General features: G+C 35.9%; 1 protein-coding gene across 1 annotated transcript in view; it reads right to left on the reverse strand.

Annotated features, from left to right (window-relative positions):
• DMXL2 (Dmx like 2) overlaps window positions 1-21224 on the reverse strand; it is a 161451-nt gene that overhangs the window by 77407 nt on the left and 62820 nt on the right. Inside the window, exons 8-13 of the mRNA XM_029952245.1 lie at window positions 19845-20028; window positions 16158-16332; window positions 11187-11426; window positions 10425-10696; window positions 8869-9565; window positions 8406-8527 (exon numbers count right to left, since the gene is read on the reverse strand). Of these exons, the coding sequence (XP_029808105.1) occupies window positions 8406-8527; window positions 8869-9565; window positions 10425-10696; window positions 11187-11426; window positions 16158-16332; window positions 19845-20028 (1690 nt within the window). The remainder of the gene's footprint in view (window positions 1-8405; window positions 8528-8868; window positions 9566-10424; window positions 10697-11186; window positions 11427-16157; window positions 16333-19844; window positions 20029-21224) is intronic.

The following is a 21224-nucleotide window of genomic DNA, read 5'->3' on the forward strand; positions in this document are numbered from 1 at the left end:
TTGAATGCTGAGAATGAACTGAGGGTTGAGGGGGAAGGGAGAGGGGGGAAAAGAGGTGGCGGTGATGGTGGAGGGCACTTAAGGGGAAGAGCACTGGGTGTTGTATGGAAAACAATTTGACAATAAAATATTATGAAAAAAAAAGAAACAGTGGTGTATACACACAACAGAATATTATGCAGCCTTTAAAAAGATCTTGTCACTTGCTGTAACATGGATAAACCTAGGGGACATTATATGAAGCAAAATAATCCAATCACAGAAGAACAAATACTGGATGATACCATTCATATGAAGTGCCTAAAGTAGTAAACACCACAGAAACCCAAAGTTTCTGAGTATCAATGTTGCAAGTCAAAGTTCTATCAAATCATCACAACGTACACTTTAAATATCTTACATTTTTATTTGTCAATTACACCTCAGTAAAGCTGGAGAAAAAAGATCTAAAAGTTCTAGAACAGTTAAGCATCTGTTGAACAACAATGACTATACTTAAGACTACGGAACTATACACCTAAAAACAGATCAGATGGTAAATAGGAGGGGAGGGAGGAAGGAAAATTAAAGCAGGGTGGAATCATAAATAAATATATTTTTTCCACAACCTAACCCGTACCTTCCCATCCAGTCTCATCTATTTCTGACAGCCATTTACATTCAGCTGTACATACTGCTATGGCTGTAATAGGCGTGGCATAATGAATTACTTAGTTTATCATGTACCTTCTTATACTTCTTATATTTTCTTATACTTATTATACTTACTTACTTAACTGCTGCTCCTTCCATCTAATATTCTTTTCCTCCTTCACTTTCAATTCATACCTTCAATAAATCTCATGTCAGATGTTATCTCCACTATAAACTCTTCCCTAACCACCACCATCTGAATTAAGTATTCCTTCTATACAAGAGGATAAGCCTTCTTATCCAATACAGTTGAGAGAGAGAGGACTAATTACTCAACAAGACTGCTTAACCCAGAGAATCATTTTGAAAATGATACACATATACCTTCAAAATTTTGTTTTATTTAAGACATAAATGCACAGAAACTAACTGATATTTTGGTATAGAGTTCAGGTCTTTAAGTACATGGGTCTGCTAATAGCAAGTTTTCTTACATGAAGCCCCCTGTAAGGCCCTAGCTACATTTTTTCAGTTCTTTATAAACTCAAGTAACAACTGAAAGATACCTACAAAGATACCTAGAAAGTTTTTTGGTTTTACAATTTCCCCTAGAATCTTTTAGAGTTGTCTCACCATATCTAACTAATGGAAGTTATTTTTAGCAATATGCTTCCAAAACATTTCTTTATTAAAAAATCTAAATTTTTATACTCACATATCAATTTATATGATATTTAATTAAATTATACAAGTACAACAAAGTGTACAACTTGACAAACACATATGTGAAAACAAATGGCTTTTGAGAGGCAGTATACCATAGTGGTTAAAACCTTGGTCTCCAGGAGCACCTGGGTGGCTCAGTCGGTTAAGTGACTGACTTCAGCTCAGGTCACAATCTTGCCATTTAGAGTTTGAGCCCCTCTGTGCTGATAGCTCAGAGCCTGGAGCCTGCTTCAGATTCTATGTCTCCTTCTCTCTCTCTGCCCCTCCCCCTCTTGGTCTCTACAGCCCAGCTGCCTGGGCTCAAATCCTCACTCTGTCACTACTAGCTAACTGAAGTGGCACAAGTCATTACATTTCTCTATACACCAGTGCCCTCACCTCTAAAATAGAGATGACAGGGGTGCCTGGGTGGCTCAGGTGGTGAAGCATCTGACTCTTGGTTTGGGCTCAGGTCAGGATCTCAAGGTTTCCGAGTTCAAGTCCCGTAACAGCGTGGGGCCTGCTTACATTTTTCTCTCCCACTCTCTTTGCTCCTCCCCTGCACATGTGGGCATGTGCGGGCACACACAGTCTTTCTCAAAATAAGTAAATAAAACAAAAAGCTTGTTTTTCTAACAGCAACAGCTACCTTTCAACATCACACTTCTCTCCTCCCATTAGTGAATCATAGAATAATACACAGAATACTCCAATAAGTACTCATGAAACACTTGTGGAATGAATGAATGAATGAACCTCCTTTGACCAAGCATCACTGGGCAAGAAAGGTCAAAAGTTTATGCTTGCAGGCACCAGAACAACTTTATCTTCAGTATTTTGGCTGGAAAATTCTTTTTAGCTTTAATTAAATCACCATCTTCAGGGCACCTGGCTAGCTCAGTCAATGGAGGGTGTGACTCTTGATCAAGAGACCAAGATATGACACCTTATCTCAAGGTCATAAGGTGAAGCACCGTGTTGGGTGTGGAGATTACTCAAAAATAAAATCTTTATCTGCCTTCATAAACAGTTTTCTCAACACAAATCCCTTCCTGATGACTCAGGGTCACTTTTATGAACATTAATTTTACTAATGCCTCTAGAGGTCTCATGACTATAAGTACTGTCTCCATAATAATACATACCAAATATATACTGGTATCTGACATGGAACATTAGGAATTTCTTTCCAAATACCTGCAAAACAGTTATCTTAACTATATTCTGCTACCTAAAACCTCAATCACTTCACACTCAATGTATCTTAAACTTAAGTCATCATCAATACCTCACAAATATCTTACCAAAGCTAGTAAATCCACTCTCACAAACCTGAAACCTTAGCGTCATTTCCTTTAGTATCCACAGTTAGGCAACTAATCAGCCCGACTTTACCCTTTCTCAATATCTGCCAAGTACTACTCTAGCTCAAGTTTATTTTACTACATGCTCTGATGACCTCAAAAGACTTCCAATTACACTCCATCTTGCAAACTAACCCCTTTACTTCCCTGTCTAAAAAATTTTGGTGTCCCCTAAATACATATCTCAATCCCAGAATAAAATGCCAATCTTTTCAGATGCTTCTTGGGGGGCGGGGGGAGCTAGCCTGTACTCACCATCTACTAAAAATCTCATTTGAGACAGAGGACAGCATGTGACAACTTCTTTCTGTATTTCAACTCACAATTAGTAGAGGAAGTAACTGAGAGAACTACTGCTCTACTTACTAAAAAATAAAATAAAATAAAAAATATATAAAATAAATAAAATAACATAAAATAAAATAAAAAACAACCCAAAAATATCAGCAGAAATAAAGAGGATTTGACAGGAATTAATCATGTTATGTTAAGAGTTTAAGATCAACAGTAAGGGCAAGCCCTGTAGTCTATCATTCAGGAAGGCAAAAATCTCATAAGTGCTCATAACATATGGCGCTGAAAGTCAAAATTGCTCAAGAGACTTAGGAGATTCCTGCCTATGCAACTGTAAATATAACTATGGGGGGGGGATATTGGTTAGTATAATGGGCTGGATAGTGTCCCATCAAAATCCTTGTCTCCCCAGAACCTCAGAATGCCATCTTATTTAGAGAAATGGATTTGCAGATCTAATCTGCTTAAGATAAGGTCATACCAGACTAAGAAGAGTACAAACATAAACATCCAGAGAGAAGAAGGGCATGTGAAGACAGAGACAGAGACTAGAGTATTGCAGTTTAAAGTCTAGGAACACTAAAGATCAGCAGAAGCAACCAGAAGTTAAGAAGAAACAAGAAACGATCATCCCCTAGAGCCTTCATTAGGAGCATGGCCCTGCCAACTCCCTGATTTCAGACTAAATGTATATGCAAAACACAGAGTTGCAAAACATGTGAAACACAAAACTAACATAACTGAAAGGAGAAATGGACAAATTCATAATTATGGTTGGAAATTTCAACACCGTTCTCATAAGAATTGATAGAACTGGACAGAAAATTAGCAAAGATCTAGAAGAACTCAACACCACCATTAATGATAATAAAAGCTAACTGACATATATAGAACACCCCAACAATAGCAGAATATGTTCAAGTGCCATGGAATATAAACTAAGATAGACATTGTCCTGAGCCATAAAACAAACTTCCATAAATTTACAAAGACTGAAATCATAGAGTGTGTTCTCCTACCACCATGCAATCAAACTAGAAGGCATTAAGAGAACGATAAAAGGAAAATCTCTTCCCAGTGTTTACTGGGAAACTAAAGAACACTCTTTTAAATAACCCATGGGTCAAACAAGAATTCTCAAGGAGGGGGCACCTGAGTGGCTCAGTCAGTTAAGTGACCTGATTTTGCTCATGTCACAATCTCATGGTTCATGGCTTCAAGCCCATATGGCTCCACTCTGACAAGAGTGAAATGTGCTTGGGATTCTCTCTCTCTCTGACCCTCCTCTACTTTGTCTATTTCTTTCTCTCTCTCTCTCTCTCTCCCTCCCTCTCTCTCAAAATAAATACTTTAAAAAAAAAGAATTCTCAAGGAAAAATTAAAAATATAGTGAAATGAATGAAAACAAAAATACTACTTATCAGAATGTCAAAGCAGTGCTGAGAAGAAAATTTATAGCACTAAATGCATGTTAAACAATAAGAAAAGTTACAAAACGCTAAGCTCCTATATTTCATGAAACCTAGAAAAAGACCACCCCCCCAGAAAAGGCAAGAAGAAAGGAAATAATAAAAATAAGAACAGAAATTAATGAAAATGAAAAAGAAAAGAGCTCACTGAAACAATGAGCTTATTCTTTGACAGTATCAATAAAATTAACAAACTTCTAGCATGACAGAAAAGAAAAAAAAGAAGGCACTAATTACCAGGTTGATAGCATCCACCCTCTTATAATGTGCTGAGAAGGATAGTTTATATCTGGAGTACTCTTCCCAAAAACCCGTAACTCCAGTCTAACCATGAGAAAAGTAGCAGACAAACCCCAATTGAGAAAAAATTCTACAAAATGTCTGACCAGTAGTACTCAAAGCTGTCAAAGTCATGAGAAAATATTGAGGAAGATGAAGAAAACTGAGAAACTACCCCAGATCAGAAAAGTCTAAGGATTCATGATGACTAAATATAATGTGGTTTTCTGGGTGAGATCTTAAATTAAAAAAAAATTTTTTTTAGTAATTTTTTTTTTTCCAGAGAAAAAGAGAATGCAAGCAGGGGAGGAGCAGAGAGAGAGGGAGACACAAAATCTGAAGCAGGCTCCAGGCTTAGCATAGAGCCCAGTATAGGGCTTGAACACACAAACAGCAAGATCATGACCTCAGCTGAAGTTAGAAGCTCGATGGGCTGAACACACCTAGGCGTCCCTCTGGGTGAGATCTTAGAACACAAATGGGACATTAGCAGAAAGATCAGTTAAGTCTTAAAAAGTCTGGAGTTTAACTGATAATATCATAACAATGATGGTTTCTTAGTTGTGACAAATGTATTCTGGTAACACAAGACATTAACAATAGGGAAAATTGGTTGAGAAGTACATGAGAACTCTGTACTATATGTGCAACTTTTCTGTAAATCTAGAACTATTCCAAAATTAAAAACTTATTCAAAAAATTAAGCAACTGAATAAATTACTGTTTTCAGAGTACAAAAAAGGAAAAGATAAGCTCATTAACAGAGGCTGATACTTTAATGTTAACAAAAATCCAGCGAATAAAGAGTTCCTAATTCCTACTTTGTCTCTGGTCTTCTATTTCAAGATTTTAGCTTGAAAAAACTGAAAATAAAACAAAATTTTTCTCAGTGAATTATTACTTTTTAACATTAAAAATTCCATGAAAATAGAAGGTTTAAGAAAAAATGTACACTGGTAAGGGGAGAGTAGGAGACCAGTATAAATTAAGAAATTCCAAGAATGTATCTAACTGCTCTAAATAAAATTATATTTTCTGGAAAAGTAATGCCCAAGTTAGTGGGAAATTTTTCAAATGAGATCAATGAACTACTGAAGATATTCTCTGAACCAGAAGGAAATGACACAACCAAAATACTAGAAATATGTAAATATTCTAATTTTCAAAAAAGAAAACAATGTAATTCAGTAAGGCAGACTGAAGAGCTTGATGTCTATTTAGTATAATGTTTTAGTCACCAACAGACATCAGGGTACATACATTAACCTATTTATACATTAAAACAATCATCTCATACAAATTTTACTTCCTTTTTGACAGCAGAATAGTTGGCAGACAGGGTGTAATTTTTTCAGCAAAGTACATGACAAGCTGCCTCACGGAAATCCCAGGGACAAGCTAAAGAAATATTCAGACGATAAAAATGGAGAAAGATTTCACATGTACACTGTGAGGCTCTTTTTCAGTCCTATCCTGTTTAACATTTTTATAACTGCCTCAGATAAAGATTTGGAAACAACATTCATTAAACAAACTGGTGACAGAAGTCATAAAACAATAACACAAATAACAGAACCTGGATTCAAAATGATACTGAAAGACTGAATCTAGAAGGTAAAAATTTAATAGTGAAAATAGGCCTACATTTGGGCCACAACTCGAATTCACAAATATACAATAGCTTACTGGCAACAAAAGACTTTGGGATACTTAATTCAGAGTCAGCTCAGTAGGAGTCAATAACATACAAAGAACCTCGCATGACTGCCCAAAAGAAAACAGAATATAATGAAAGAGGTTACAATACTGCTGCATAACACCCAGTGTAATAGACAAACTGAAAACTTATAAGAGTCACCGGGGCCAAATATAACACAGAGTTAGTTGATTGGTGGAGGGGGAACAGGTTTGGCCTGAAGAAAAAAGTTTCATAGGTTACAAGACAGTTGTCTTCAAATATCTGAAGTGGTCTCATATTCTAAAAGAAACCAGGGCTGACAAGCAGAATTTAAGGAATACAAATTTAATTTCAGTTAACAGTGAGGGTACCACAAAGGTGTCATGAATAAAAGCTGCATTTAGAGCTGAGACTCCCCCCACCTTGGAGGCCAAATGACAAACTGGCAGGAATGTGGGAGAGGGGAATAAAGCATCGGGTTAGACTAGGTGACCTATAAAGTATTTTCCAATTCCATGATGTGAAGATGCTACTTTCTCAATGCCAAACCTCTGGCTCCAGTCCAAGTGGGTTTTGCATCACTCCTGGAAGAAGCCTTACTTGTACATGTACTTTCCCCATACCCACACTTTCAGGCCAGTCTCTCACTCAGGCAAAGGCTAAGGATTTGTCTTCCTAAGCTTTAATTCACCTACTAAAACCAAACCTAAATACTGTAATAAAGACCTCTATGCCTACCCTAATTTGATCTCTCTCCTCTGGATTATGAAATACTTCTAGTGCCATCTGTTTGGCAATTAATTACATACCACCCTCAGACACCACTTCTGTCTTAAACTGTTATTTAATCTTTTATTAGTAATTTCTCTCTTCAGCTAAATTAAAAGCCTCTTAAAGCCACACACTGAAAGTTATACTCTATATTCTCTATACTTTGAAGAACACATAGCAGATATGTAAAAATACCTTCGTTTTTTCAATATTGGAACCATTTTTTTTAGAAAAGTGTTTTATAAAAGGCATATTTTCATAGGTAGATGGGAAATTTACTATTCAAATAGTAATTAATATACATGACTTCTGGTTCAGACACAGAACTACCAGAATAAGATATCGCCACCCATTGATAACATATTCTAACCACAGGATTTTTTTAAAATGGTCAATAGGGGTGCCTGGGTGGCTCAGTCGGTTAAGCATCCGACTTCGGCTCAGGTCACGATCTCACGGCTCGTGGGTTTGAGCCCCGCATCAGGTTCTGTGCTGACAGCTCAGAGCCTGGAGCCTGTCTTCAGATTCTGTGTCTCCCTCCCTCTCTGACCCTCCCCTGCTCATGCTATCTCTCTCCCTCTCTAAAATAAATAAAAACAGTAAAAAATTTAAAAAATTTGTTTAAAATGGTCAATAAAGCTCAAAAAGCTCAAAATTTCCAGCCTAAACAAAGCTTGTTAAAGCTGTCTTAGAGCAAGAAAAAATTAACAGAACCAAGCTAGAGAATGAAAAAGGTCAAGAAGAAATCATGGTTACATAGGAAAAAAGTGTTTTTATTCATTTATATGTAAAAATGTACTGATGTGTGATACTGAGTCATATACTCTGGAACACAAATTAAGAAAATGTAAATCTGTGGGGCACCTGGGAGGCTCAGTTGGTTAAGTGTCAGACTCTTGGTTTTCAGCTCAGGTCATGTTCTCATGGTTCATGAGTTCAAGCCCCACGTCAGGCTCCATGCTGGTGGTGCAGAGCCTGCTGGGGTCCTCCTTCTCTCCCCCTGTCCCTCCCCTGCTCATGCTCTCTCCCTCTCAAAATAAAAAAAGTTGTAAAAATGAAAGAAAGAAAGAAGGAAAGAAAGGAAAGAAAGCCATCTGTCCTATAGAGGTGCTCACCCCATATACATCAGCTAACAAATAAAAGTCCTAGACAAAGTAAAAAAAGAATTCCTTATCAGCTTAGGTATTCTAACAAAGATTAGGAAATACTCACCGACGATTCAGGATCTGATAATTCATCCAATAATTTCCTTGCATCCACCACAGCTTGATAGAGTCTCAAATTTTTGCCATCAGAAGCAACAAAGCAAGCACTTGCAGAATTGCAATATGTGCCTGAGAAAGTAAGTGCTTTGCATTATATTTTGTGGTTTATTTTTATTTTTGGCTGAAGTAGGAGAAACTTATATTCACACTTTTCTTTTTAGGCACAACCATGGTCTACAATCAAAATTAAATCAAAACATCCACAAAACTAAGGGATATAAAATCATTAACAAAATAATTCAATAGGAAATAGGTGATGAGAGGGGAAATAAATTAAAAACAAATTTCTGAACCAACTTCTGCAAATTTTAAATGTAAGTCTAAAAATCCTAATAACAAATATAAGCCATTTTGTGTATTTAAAAAGTTTAGAAGTTCTTATTAATTTCACAATTAAAATGAACACTTACCAAGACAATAGCTGGGAATAAGAGTTGGAAGCCAAGCAACATTAGAGAAGGCTGATGTATGTAAAGAATTTATTCGAGCCAATTCTGATACTCCTCCAGTGTAGGACAAAGGCCCAATTGGGTCCACACGCCACAGAATAAGTTCACTATATATTGCATTTGGGTCATGAAATGTACGTGTTGCTGCATTTCTAAGAGGCTGTTTTGGGGAAGCTTTCATATGTCTTATAGGATCCATCAGTCTACTTAACTTATTGTCTGAGTCCCAGTGACAGTCCAACTCAGGAGTCAGCAGAGCATTGTGATGTGAGGATGTCAGTAACAACGGCAAAACTGAATGACATGCCAAGTCATTGAGGTGAAATCGATGACCACAGTACCTAAATTTGTGAGATACGGTCAGAACAGTGGTAAAGGCAGACTTATCTGCAAAAGTGACTGCCCACTGATTTAAAGAACCATCTATGTGTTTAGAGACCATCATTACTGTGGGAGCTAAAATGTTCATATTTGTACTGTGTGATCTAGAGTATGGCTGTGACCCATGAGGACTACCTACAGCCATCATCTCGTGGTGTAACAGGGTGTGGGGAGGATCTTTTGTAGCATTTATACAGGCATACATCATGATATTTTTACTAAGAGAGCTTGCATCACCAGACGGAAATGCAACAGGAATCCGAGAAGAAAAAGAAACCTGAAAAACACAATAATATGATTCAACGTAAGTAGTTTTACTCCTCTCAGAAAGTGTTCCAAAAACACTTCCATTTTCAAAATGTCAAATCTCAGTCTCCTAGCAAGAACTATCATTTTCAACCTCTTTATGGTCTAATGTCTTTCCTCTATATAATATCAGATCTCTATTCACAGCCTAAGAGAAGCCTGAAGAAAAAAGCTTCAAGAACATTACTTAAAGAGCGAATGACCACAACACAACCACAACTCTAAAGAGAAATGAAGTTCAGGAGAGCTTGGGTGGCTCAGTCGGTTAAGCGTCTGACTTCAGCTCAGGTCATGATCTCGCAGTTTGTGAGTTCGAGCCCCACATTAGACTCTGTGCTGACAGCTCAGAGCCTAGAGACTGCTTCAGATTCTGTGTCTCCCTCTTTCTCTGCCCCTCCCCCACTTGTGCTCAGTCTCTGTCTCTCAAAAATGAATAAATGAAAAAAATGAAGTTCAAGAAGATAATAGATAAAGGCAGCTAGATTTGGTTAATAAAACTGGGGGGAGGGGGTGCTCATCCTCAGTCACATTTTTAGGGTAGCTTCTTAAGTTAATTCAAAATATTGTGAATTTCCATGGGGGAAAAAACCCCAACACATATATATTCAAATATTCTGTATGACATTTCAAAGTCCAATTCACTTTACTTTGAATTAACCAGGTTTATAAAATTCGTGGTCATTGATTCCCCCCTTGGTGACAAGAACAAGCATTCTCTTCTGAGTTGCTTCTCAAAAACACAACTTTTAAGTATTTCTGAAAAGATAATTCATCTGAATTGTATCTTTATTTTTAAGAAATGTAATAAATGCTTTATCAGTAAAATATACCTGGACTTGTCTAAATATTCCAGGATTATATTCATCCAAATACTTTACATGCCACACTAGAAAGGTACCATCTACAGGGTGTATAGTAAAAAGCATGTCAGGATTCTTATTCCATTCAGTTAGCAGCATTTCAATCTTCCGGTCAAGCAGGACTGTGGGCAGTGGCATTGGTATACTGGGTCGTGAAAAGGTTCTAGGACTTCCCTCTCTTTCTCCATCTTCATGTTCTGATGATCCTGTACCTGCCTCAGATTCTCTATCCAGGGATAATTCTGAATGAGAAAATAATTTATCAGTACACACTAATTTATCAGTATATACTAATAATACTATAAAAATTCATCTATATACTAGACTACCAACAGCATAACATAGCCTATTATCTTTAGAAACTATAAATCCTTTTCCTAATTTATGGCTGAGGCAGGCAGGGGGAGAAAAAACAAAGAAGAAAAACATTTTCTAGTCTGAACTGAAATTTACTATTATGTCTTACTTTAAAGAAATCAAATTTTCATTCACACTATCATTATTATTACCACTAGCAAAACTTGTTCCCAGAAAAGGAAATGGCTTCCAGCGTGATACATTACTCAAAGCTATATGTATAACAAACCATACAGCTAGACAGTAGATTGCGAATATTTATGGAATGAAAAGAAAAGTAAAGAAGAGCAGGAAGAAAGGGTTATAAGCTAAAAGTGGTGCCACAAAAAGCTGCTAAGTTGCCAGAAAGAAAAAAACTGAACATGGAATACTAACCATGGTCTAGTTTCATATGTAAACCCCTCTCTCTTTCATCCTGTGAACGTTCCTCATCTTCTCTATCTCCTTCGTCACTTTCATGATCTACCTGCTTCTCAGAAAGTTTTCGTAATTGCTGCATAAATATTTCAGTAGATGATGTAAAATGAAACTCCTTGTTGTTTAACCAATGAACCACAAAGCCCCCATTTCCATCATCAGTGTTAAATGCAGTGCCAACCAAGACATTTGGAATATCTGTGGGGGAAAAAAGGTAGAATTTCAACATGAATGTTTAAAGTCTTTAAAAAGATTACCAAGTGCTTATCAAGACTATTCTATACTTATACAGAAAAGGTGCTAAACAAGTCAACTCTAGTAGGATTTGTAAAAACTTTAACTGAATTTAATGGTAAATGTAAATATTAAGAATTAATGGGACAGACTTAAATTCCTAATGGAATTAAATTACTAATTTAAAAATCAAATATACCACATGCATGAACCTTTATTAAATCCTGGTTTGGGGATAGAGGAACAGAAAAATAAAACAGAAAAGCAGCTATAAAAGACATTTCTGAGGTAACTGAAGAAATTTAAATTTATTTATTTATTTTAATGTTTATTTATTTCGAGAGAAAAATAGAGCTCACGTATGAACAGGGTAACAGCAAAGAGAGAGGGGGAGATAGAAAATCCCAAGCAAGCTCCACACTGTCAACATAGAGCCAAATGTGGGGCTCAAACTAACAAACCATGAGATCATGACAGGAGCCAAAATCAAGGGTGGGATGCTTAACCAACTGAGCCACCCAGGTACCACTAAGGAAATTTAATTAATGAATTGGATATTAGAGATTATGGAATTACTTCTACTTTTCTTAGGCATAATAATATTGTAACCATGTGAGAGAATTTCCTTATTCTTAGGAGATACTTTCTGAAGTGTCTAAGAGTGATGTGCCATGATAACGCACTTTGAAAAGATGAGGGAAAAATTTCACTCACACGTGTCACCCCCTTCTGATATATATGACTGAGAGAATAAAGCAACTGGGGCAAAATATTAGCAGTTACTGTTCAAAGTAGAAGACATGAGTGTTCACTATACTATTCTTTCAAACTTCCTAAATGTCTGAAACTAATAAGTTGGAAGAATAAAATGCCAAAGAACAAAGGTAGACAAGCAAGCTTTTAAGTACAGCAGGTTTCCTCCATTTGGAATAACTAAAGTTCACAGTACAGATTAGTTCATGAAAAACAGCATAACTCAAAAAATTAATCTGCTTAATCCCAACTTATATTACAAATAATAAATTCTACAAAAACAAAAAAAGAAAAACAACAAACCAAATTCCCCCCTCCCCCAAAACATTGTCCTCTGTAAAGACATGAAAGTCTAAAGATAAAATGCACAGGACAGGGGCACCTGGATGGCTCAGTGCATTGAGCATCCAACTCTTAATTTCAGCTCAGGTCATTATCCCAGGGTCATGATCCCCAGGGTTGTGGAATCGAGCCCCACATTGGGCTCCATGCTGAACATGGAGCCTGCTTAAGATTCACTCTCTCTTGGGAAGCCTGGATGGCTCAGTCAGTTAAGTGTCCGACTTCAGCTCAGTTCATCATCTCACAGTTCCTGAGTTCGAGCCCTGCATTGGGCTCTGTGCTGACAGCTAGGGCCTGGAGCCTGCTTAGGATTCTGTGTCTCCATCTATCTGTGCCCCTCCCCTGCTCATGCTCTGTCCGTCTGTCTGTCTGTCTCTCTCTCTCAAAAATAAACAAACATTAAAAAAAAAAAAAAAGATCCACTCTCTTCCCCTGTCCCCCTCCCCCACCATGCTCTCTCAAAAGAAAAAAATAAAATTTAAATTTAAAAATAAAAATAAAAGTAAAAATGCACAGGATATTCTGGTAGAGTCCTGTTAATAAATATCAATGTTAAATAAGTTCCAGGGTGTTCTATTTTTCTAACTCCTGGATGACAGTCCTGGTTTTCTAATAAAAATGAAATAAATCATAAAAAATAGAATTTATACATTCAGAATACTATAAAATAACACATCCCCTATGTACCTATGGAGTATTCTTGCTAAAAATATTTTACCTAAACCTTATCATAAACAAATATTCAGACTGCAAGATGATCTGAAAGATAATTGCAAGGTAACTTCTTTGTGACAGAGAGATGTTTTTTGACAACTGAGAGGAACTGTGGATTAGAGTTTAAAAGAAATGATAATCAAATGCATAAAAAATGATCTATATATTAATATGAACTATATATTAAATATAATCTTATCTATGATCCTTACATGCAGTAACAGTATTGTAGAAATGGAGAAAAATCCTTTTTGTGTAAGAAGACACATTTTTTTGCAAATAAAAACACTTTAAATTTATTTATTTATTTTAATGTTTATTTATTTCGAGATAAAACTGGATAAAAAGTGAAGATTATTTAATAAAGATGCTGAAAGACAAGCCCCAATATGTTTAAAATAAATAATTAGGAAAAAATATAAACAAAACCCAAAAAACATTACTACCTATTGCAAGCTATTGTGCTCTGTTATAAGACATATTTGAAATATTTAGGTAATGTCATAAAATATTTAGGGTATAAAGAATAATTTCAAGTGACAAATTTACTTTCAAATGGCTTAGCCAAAAATAAGGGAAGAGGAAGCAAAGACATGCATCCATAGCAGATGGGGAGAGTTAAGCATACAAGGTATTAACAGGGTATACAGGTATTTGTTGAACTATACTTTCAGCTTTAACAGATTCAAAAAAGTTTCCTGAGCGGTGCCTGGGTGGCTCAGTCAGTTGAACATCTCACTCTTGATTTCAGCTTAGGTCATGATTGGAAGGTTTGTGGGATCAAGCCCCAGGTTGGGCTTTCGGCTGAAAGTGTGGAGCTGGCTTGGGATTCTCTCTCTCCCTGTCTCTTTCTGTCCCTCACCTGCTCCCACTAGTGCTCTCTCTCAAAATAAACACACTTAAAATTTAAAAAACGTTTCCTGAAAAAAAGGTGAAGATGAGTCCTACAATACAAAATTATTTGCATTTAGTAAGCAATGAGGTCAAACTGTTATATTTACATATAGTATCTATAAATGCAAGATGTTAAATACTTTTACAAAATGACTTTTAAAGAGTATGTAGTAAGTTAAAGTAAAAATGGATAAAACTGGATAAAAAGTGAAGATTATTTAATAAAGATGCTGAAAGACAAGCCCCAAAGGCTACAAGAACATATCCAGTACTTACATTCAAACGATGTGAGAGAATGCCTATCCACCACAAGGAACAATCCTGTGATCCTATCCCATCTGATGAGGGTAGTGTATACAGTTACAAAGTCAACCTTTCTAATGGGTGTTGAATTTACTGCATACCATCACTAACTGCATGCTATTTGAAGTCAGATCTTCATCACAGTCAATAATTCAAGACAAGATTCTTTTAAAAAGTTTAAAAATTTACAAATATCTAAAACCAGTAACACCCTGAAAACAAATTAATATTATAAAGACAATCTTAGAATACAATTAAGATGTGAGATCAGGAAGCAAAATAATGTTTAACCAGCTAGCAAAACACTATGTAATAGAAATAATGCAAACCACAAGCACAAGGCACATAGGTAATTTTTATTGTAGTAGCTGCATTATAAGAGATAAATAAGCAAACTTAATTTTAATATTTCGTTTTATCCAATATACATAATATCATTTCAACAGATAACCAATATGAAATAAAATCGTTAATGAGAGATCTTACACTCTTTTATTGTACTAAGTCCTAGAAATCCAGTTTTACAGCATAACTCTAAATATGGGCTAGCCACAATGCAAGTGCTCCAAGAGCTACACATGGCTAGTGGCTACTGTACTGGACAGCACATATGTAGAGCCACTGTTACAATGGGGGGAAGAGTCCTCAAGATCACCTTTTTGGAACTGTGTTAACTGAACATCATCTCTATATACCCACACATTTAAAAATAAACTCCTCTAGGGCACCTGGGTGGCTCATGCAGTTAAGCGTTAAGCGTCCGACTTTGGCTCAGGTCATGATCTCACTGTTCGTGGGTTTGAGCCCTGTGTCAGGCTCTGTGCTGACAGCTCAGAGCCTGGAGCCTGCTTCAGATTCTGTGTCTCCCTCTCTCTCTGCCCCTCTCCTGCTCATGCTCTGTCTCTCCTCTGTACTCTCAAACAATATGTTGATTTCCATTTCAATAAAACATGGCTAACTTTACACAAATGTAGTTCTACCAACAATGTAATATGAAATTATCTATGAACCTTCTCATATGATTTTCATGCACAAGGAAAATAATGCCCTTAAACAGAAGTTTTCAAATACACTTTGACCAAAACAACTTGCCTCAAAATACTTCTCAACCTAATGGAGGAGGGCACTTGTGGAGAAGAGCACTGGGTGTTATATGGAAACCAATTTAACAATGAACTATTTTTAAAAAACATACTTCTCAATCTCACAGGAGGAAAAGGATAAAAAGAAATATCAAGATTAGAAGAAAAAATATCTTTCCCTAGTATAGGATAAGAAAGTCTATGGGAATAGAAAACCAGATATGCTGAAATATAAAGAAAAGTATGAAAAAATGTATTTAGATAAAGTTATAAAAAACGAGCTGAGAAGAAAGTGAAAATACAAAAAGCGGGGAAATCACTCCGATTACACTGCTACCACTTGTGCTCCCAGGTTCAACTAAAGCTCTAATTTATTTAGAACCCTTGCTGTATACTAGACAAAAGGTGCCCAAAAATACTTATTAGTTCTTTCCTGAGAATAACATAGTCTCAATTTAAGAAATGGTACTTTATATTATCCTCCTAATGAATTAATAAGTATTTTTAAAGGAAACATGGAGTATTTAAATAAAAGAGTTCTAAAAGTAGTCCCACTTTTCTATTATTTCAGCACATTTACAGGAAATAAAACTCTACTATTACTCACCTGTGGCAGGATTGATGCTTGCTGCAATGTGGAAATGACACAGTACATTTGCATGGTGGGAAATGTGTCTCTGAACTTCATGCATTGCCATCTGGTCAGACATTAATTCCATGTGAGTTACAAGAACAGAAGACCTCCTCTGTCCTTTTCTTAAATTTTTCAAATGATGTATTGTCTAAAATAGAAAAATAATTGCTAAATCTGACTCTGAAAAGTCTAATAAATACTGATCAAGGTATTTTTGATTATTAAAAATTTTATAATTTTCCTCTCTGTAAAATGTGAACACTTTAAAGGAAAATTTTTTAACTTGAACTGAACAATTCTGAATATATTCACCAGAGGTTTTGCAAATTTTACAGTTCAAGGCAAAAGTAGTTGCTCAAAAATCCTCATTAACTATAGAAGCTTCTATTAAGATTAGGAGTCCCAGAGTACCTGGGTGGTTCAGTTGGTTAAGCAGCCAACTCCTGATTTCGGCTCATGTCATGATCTCACGGTTTGTAGGATCAAGTCCTGCATCTGGCTGTGATGACAGCACACAGCCTACTTGGGATTCTCTGTCTCGCTCTTTCTCTTCCCCTCCCCCTGCTTGCACACACACACATTCTCTCAAAATAAGTAAGTAAACATATAAAAAAGAAGGGGTGCCTGGGGTCTCAGTCAGTTGAGCGTCCAACTTCGGCTCAGGTCACAATCTCCCGGTTCGTGAGTTCGAGCCCCCAGGTCAGACTCTGGGCTGACAGCTCAGAGCCTGGAGCCTGCTTCAGATTCTGTGTCTCCTCCTCTCTCTGCCCTACCCTGCTCACACTCTCTCTCTCAAAAATAAATTTTAAAAGATGTCAGAAAAGAAAAGAAAAGATCAGGAGTCTCAAGTCTAGGTTTTTCAGGATATTCTACTACTGAGATAAAATTTACTAGTCAAAACAGTAAAAAAAATAATTAAAATTTTTCTGAATTTTCCTACCAGGAAGAGTATTTCTCCCTAAAATTCTCACTTACTACTACATGGTTACAGCTAAATAACATATAATCTCCATTATAAAGAAGAAAATAGAGTACAAAAATAGAGAATAAGGAGAATCTACTTAGGTAGATGCAGACAAGAAATATTTCACTAAAGTTTTGACCTATGGGATTCCTTTAAATTGAGATATATCTATATGATAAAAATTCTCCACTAGCATCCACAATCATCTGCACTATTTTTACTTTGTTTTTTAAAGTATACTTCTAGGGGCACCTAGATGGCTCAGTAGTTAGACTTTGGCTCAGGTCATGATCTTGCAGTTTGTGAGTTCAAACCCCACTTCAGGCTCTGTGCTGACAGCTCAGATCCTGGAACTGGCTTCAGATTCTCTCCTCCTCTCTCTGCCCCTCCCCCACTCACATTCTGTCTCTTAAAAATAAAACAATAAAAAAATTAAAGTTTATTCTTATTTATTTTGAGAGAGTGAGAGAGAGTGCAAGCAGGGGAGGGGCAGAGAGAGAGGGAGACCTGGAATCTCAAGCAGACTCCACACTGTCACTGCAGAGCCCTATGCAGGGCTCGAACCCATGAACCATGATATCATGATCTGAACAGAAATCAAGAGTCAGATGCTTAACTGACTGAGCCACCCAGATGCCCTTGAACCATTTTAAAAAGAAAAGATCTCTACATCATAACTCCAATTCACAGTACTTCCTTATTCTATCACTTACCCAAATCCCAATACCATGATTTACCATAATTTCCAATTCTATCCCTTTGTTCCTCAAAATCAGTTAAATAAAATGTGGCGTCCTCTCAATTCTTTCTGCATTAAAGTACGATATCCGGTCCTTCCTTTCGATTTTCACAACCCTTACCGCTTTTCATACAGAAAACAGTAACAGGTCTATGGTGTGTCCTCTACCTCACTATTTTAAATTACATTGGCAAGGCTGGTTGATTATTTTCTCCTAGGAACAAAATGTATATCTTAAGTATATATAGAATTATATACACCTTGCAGTTAGGAGTTTCATATGAAAAGATGTCAGAAAGCAAGGTAAGCTTATAAATCAATTAGGCTTTTTCTGTTAAAAAAGCAATTTTTAACTAGTAAATACATCATTAAAAGGTTGCAAAAATTTGTCAAATTACTAATTACATATATTTATATTTCTGCCTTTATTTTATGTAGCAATTAGTAATTCAATTTAATACCTGAAAAGCAACAGATTAGGTACCATGGAGATAGATACAAAGATGTCTCAAAGCACTTAGTCTCTCCAAAAGGTCATATGTAATTTAAAGACAAAATGCTACATAAGTATACATAAATGACTGTAAACATGTAGTAAATTAAGTATTTTGTCTAATTAAATTTCAATAAATATTAAAACAAAATATAACTTTAACTGTTCTGTCCTCTGCTTTTATGTTTTAAATTTTGGAGGAAAAAAAGTATAAATAGTGCCCAATCACAGACAGTATCAGAGCAAGCCCTCTTTATATAAAGCTTTTAAGGAGCACACCCTCAGCCTAACAAACCCAAAAATATATTTCTGCTTGCTGAAACAGCAAAGCAGTTTCGCTATGCAACCATGAAACTGTTCAGGTAAATGTAAAATGTAAAAACATAATTAGTAATGTAGAGAGACATTTAAAACATTAAGTATCAAAAAGCAAGTTATAAAACCTTAGTGCATAATATTATCTCAATCTTGGGGGTGGCTCAGTCGGTTAAGCATCCGACTTCAGCTCAGGTCATGATTTCCCAGTTCATGGGTTCAAGCCCTGCATTGGGCTGTGTGCTGAAAGCTTGCAGCCTGGAGCCTCCTTCTGGTTCTGTGTCTCCCTCCTTCTCTCTGCCCCTCACCTGCTCATGTTTTGTCTCTCTCAAAAATAAATAAAACATTAAAATTTTTAAAAATATATTATTTCAATCTTCTAAATAGAGAAATACACATAATTGCTATAATTGGATTATAAATTCCACATTTTCTCTGCTTTTAGAGTAACCATATTCTTTGTGTAGTAAAAACTTACATGGAAAATTAAGAAAATGTTAATAATCTAGGTTTGTTTTATAAAGATCTGGTAATTTTGAAAAATGCGTTTATCTCATTTTATTCCCTAGTCAGACAAATACAAAGTTGCATTAGAAATAATCTAATTTCATAGGAAGCACTTTTATTTCATATATCATTTAAAAATTGGAAAAATTACTTCACTTTCATAATATTAAACCATGGAAATTATAAAGCAACTGTATAAAAGTTGGCTTATATCTAATATCTCACCATCTTTATTCTTAAGAATCAAAACAGCCATTTTAAATTAGAACACAAAAGTAAATTTTAATCTTCATGAAACAAAAGCAAAACATGTTTTTAATTACAACTAATTTCAGAGATCTTTATGTGTTTTACTAATCAAAACTACTTACTCCTACAGATTTTCATACTTGACATGCAAAATGAAAAAATTAAAATTATACTATTCATCTAGATTACATGTCTAAGATCAATACTATTGTACTGGGGTTTTAAGTGGCATAAAACGAGTAGTCTTACAAGCATAAAACAAATTAGTGAGAATTACTTGCTATTAATTTCATCATTATATGCACGATGTGCACTATCTGCATTTTAGCTTATAAATTCCCAATAAACTCACATATCTTCACATTTTACTTACCATTTTAAGTAATACCATACCTCAAGAGCATGCTGTATTCTGTCTTTGTGTCTTCCAGCCTGAGTGAGGTTGCTGGAAACACTAGAAGTGGTAGTCTCACAAATCTGCTCGCCCAAAAGACAATCTTCCGGTAATAAGGTTTCTGCCCAGAGTCGGCAGACACCGTCATGGCATGAGGTTAATAACACGTTACACACAGAACCTCTAATGATAAAGAGAAAGAAACAAAATCAGTGCCAGTGATGAAAGGCTGTTAATATTTGGATCTTCACCGATAAAAATAGCATCAGTGCACCAAGAGTAGTTATTTTTCCAGTAATGTAATGGATTTACACAGGCTATTCCACAGTCTTACCAAACCCTTTTACTGCCTATTCATACCTGCAAGGTGGCAGGCTGAATATAGTGCTGCCATCAGTTACCATAAAATAGGAAGAACCTAGCTATCACTGACACCTTAACTCAATAAAATCATGTCTTAAACAGCTAAGCTAAATTACAGTATAGAATGCTTCCAATTGCTTAGAAATTACAGTGTGTGGAGAAGGAGTGGTCAAAGAGTTTGAAATCCTATACCATACACTGTGAATGTGAACACCATAAAAACTAGGAAAAAGTCTTGACGAAGGAAACAGATATTAATGCCCAATTACACACATGCTGCTTGACAACTAAGCTCTGCAGAAATATTAGTATCTTCTAAACAAACAGCAAGAGAAAACCTAATCATTGCAAATTACAGAATGACCATGATAAAATATCATTAAATGTAATTAAACTGTATGGCTTATGGAAGTACATGTAATCATCTTGTATCATCCTTATAATCTAAAAGATTACAAACAGGTAAACAAATGAGCATCTTCAAAATAAAACTACAAGGATAATACAATTTCAAACTATAAATCAACTTCCATTAAGTTAAAATAACCAAAAGTGTTACAGTATCACACAGCTCAAGGGACTTAACTATTCCTTATAAAAGAACAAAAAATCATTTGCTCTTTTTTAAAAAACACGCTTACATAGAATCTGACTCAAAGGAAGTACTTTGCAAATTTTTTTTTAATAGTGCTCTTCCCCACAAGTGCCCTCCTCCATCACCACCACCTCTTTTCCCCCCTCTCCCTTCCCCTTCAACCCTCAGTTCGTTTTCAGTATTCAATAGTCTCTCAAGTTTTGTGTCCCTCTCTCCCCCCAACTCTCCCCCTTCGCCTCCCCCTGGTCCTCCATTAGGTTTCTCCTGTTCTCCTGTTTGACCTTTGAGTGCAAACATATGGTTTCTATCCTTCTCTGCCTAACTTATTTTGCTTAGCATGACACCCTCGAGGTTCATCCACTTTGCTACAAATGGCCAGATTTCATTCTTTCTCATTGCCATGTAGTACTCCATTGTGTAT

The sequence above is a fragment of the Suricata suricatta genome, chromosome 9, assembly GCF_006229205.1.
Source record: "Suricata suricatta isolate VVHF042 chromosome 9, meerkat_22Aug2017_6uvM2_HiC, whole genome shotgun sequence".
Classification (NCBI taxonomy): domain Eukaryota; kingdom Metazoa; phylum Chordata; class Mammalia; order Carnivora; family Herpestidae; genus Suricata; species Suricata suricatta.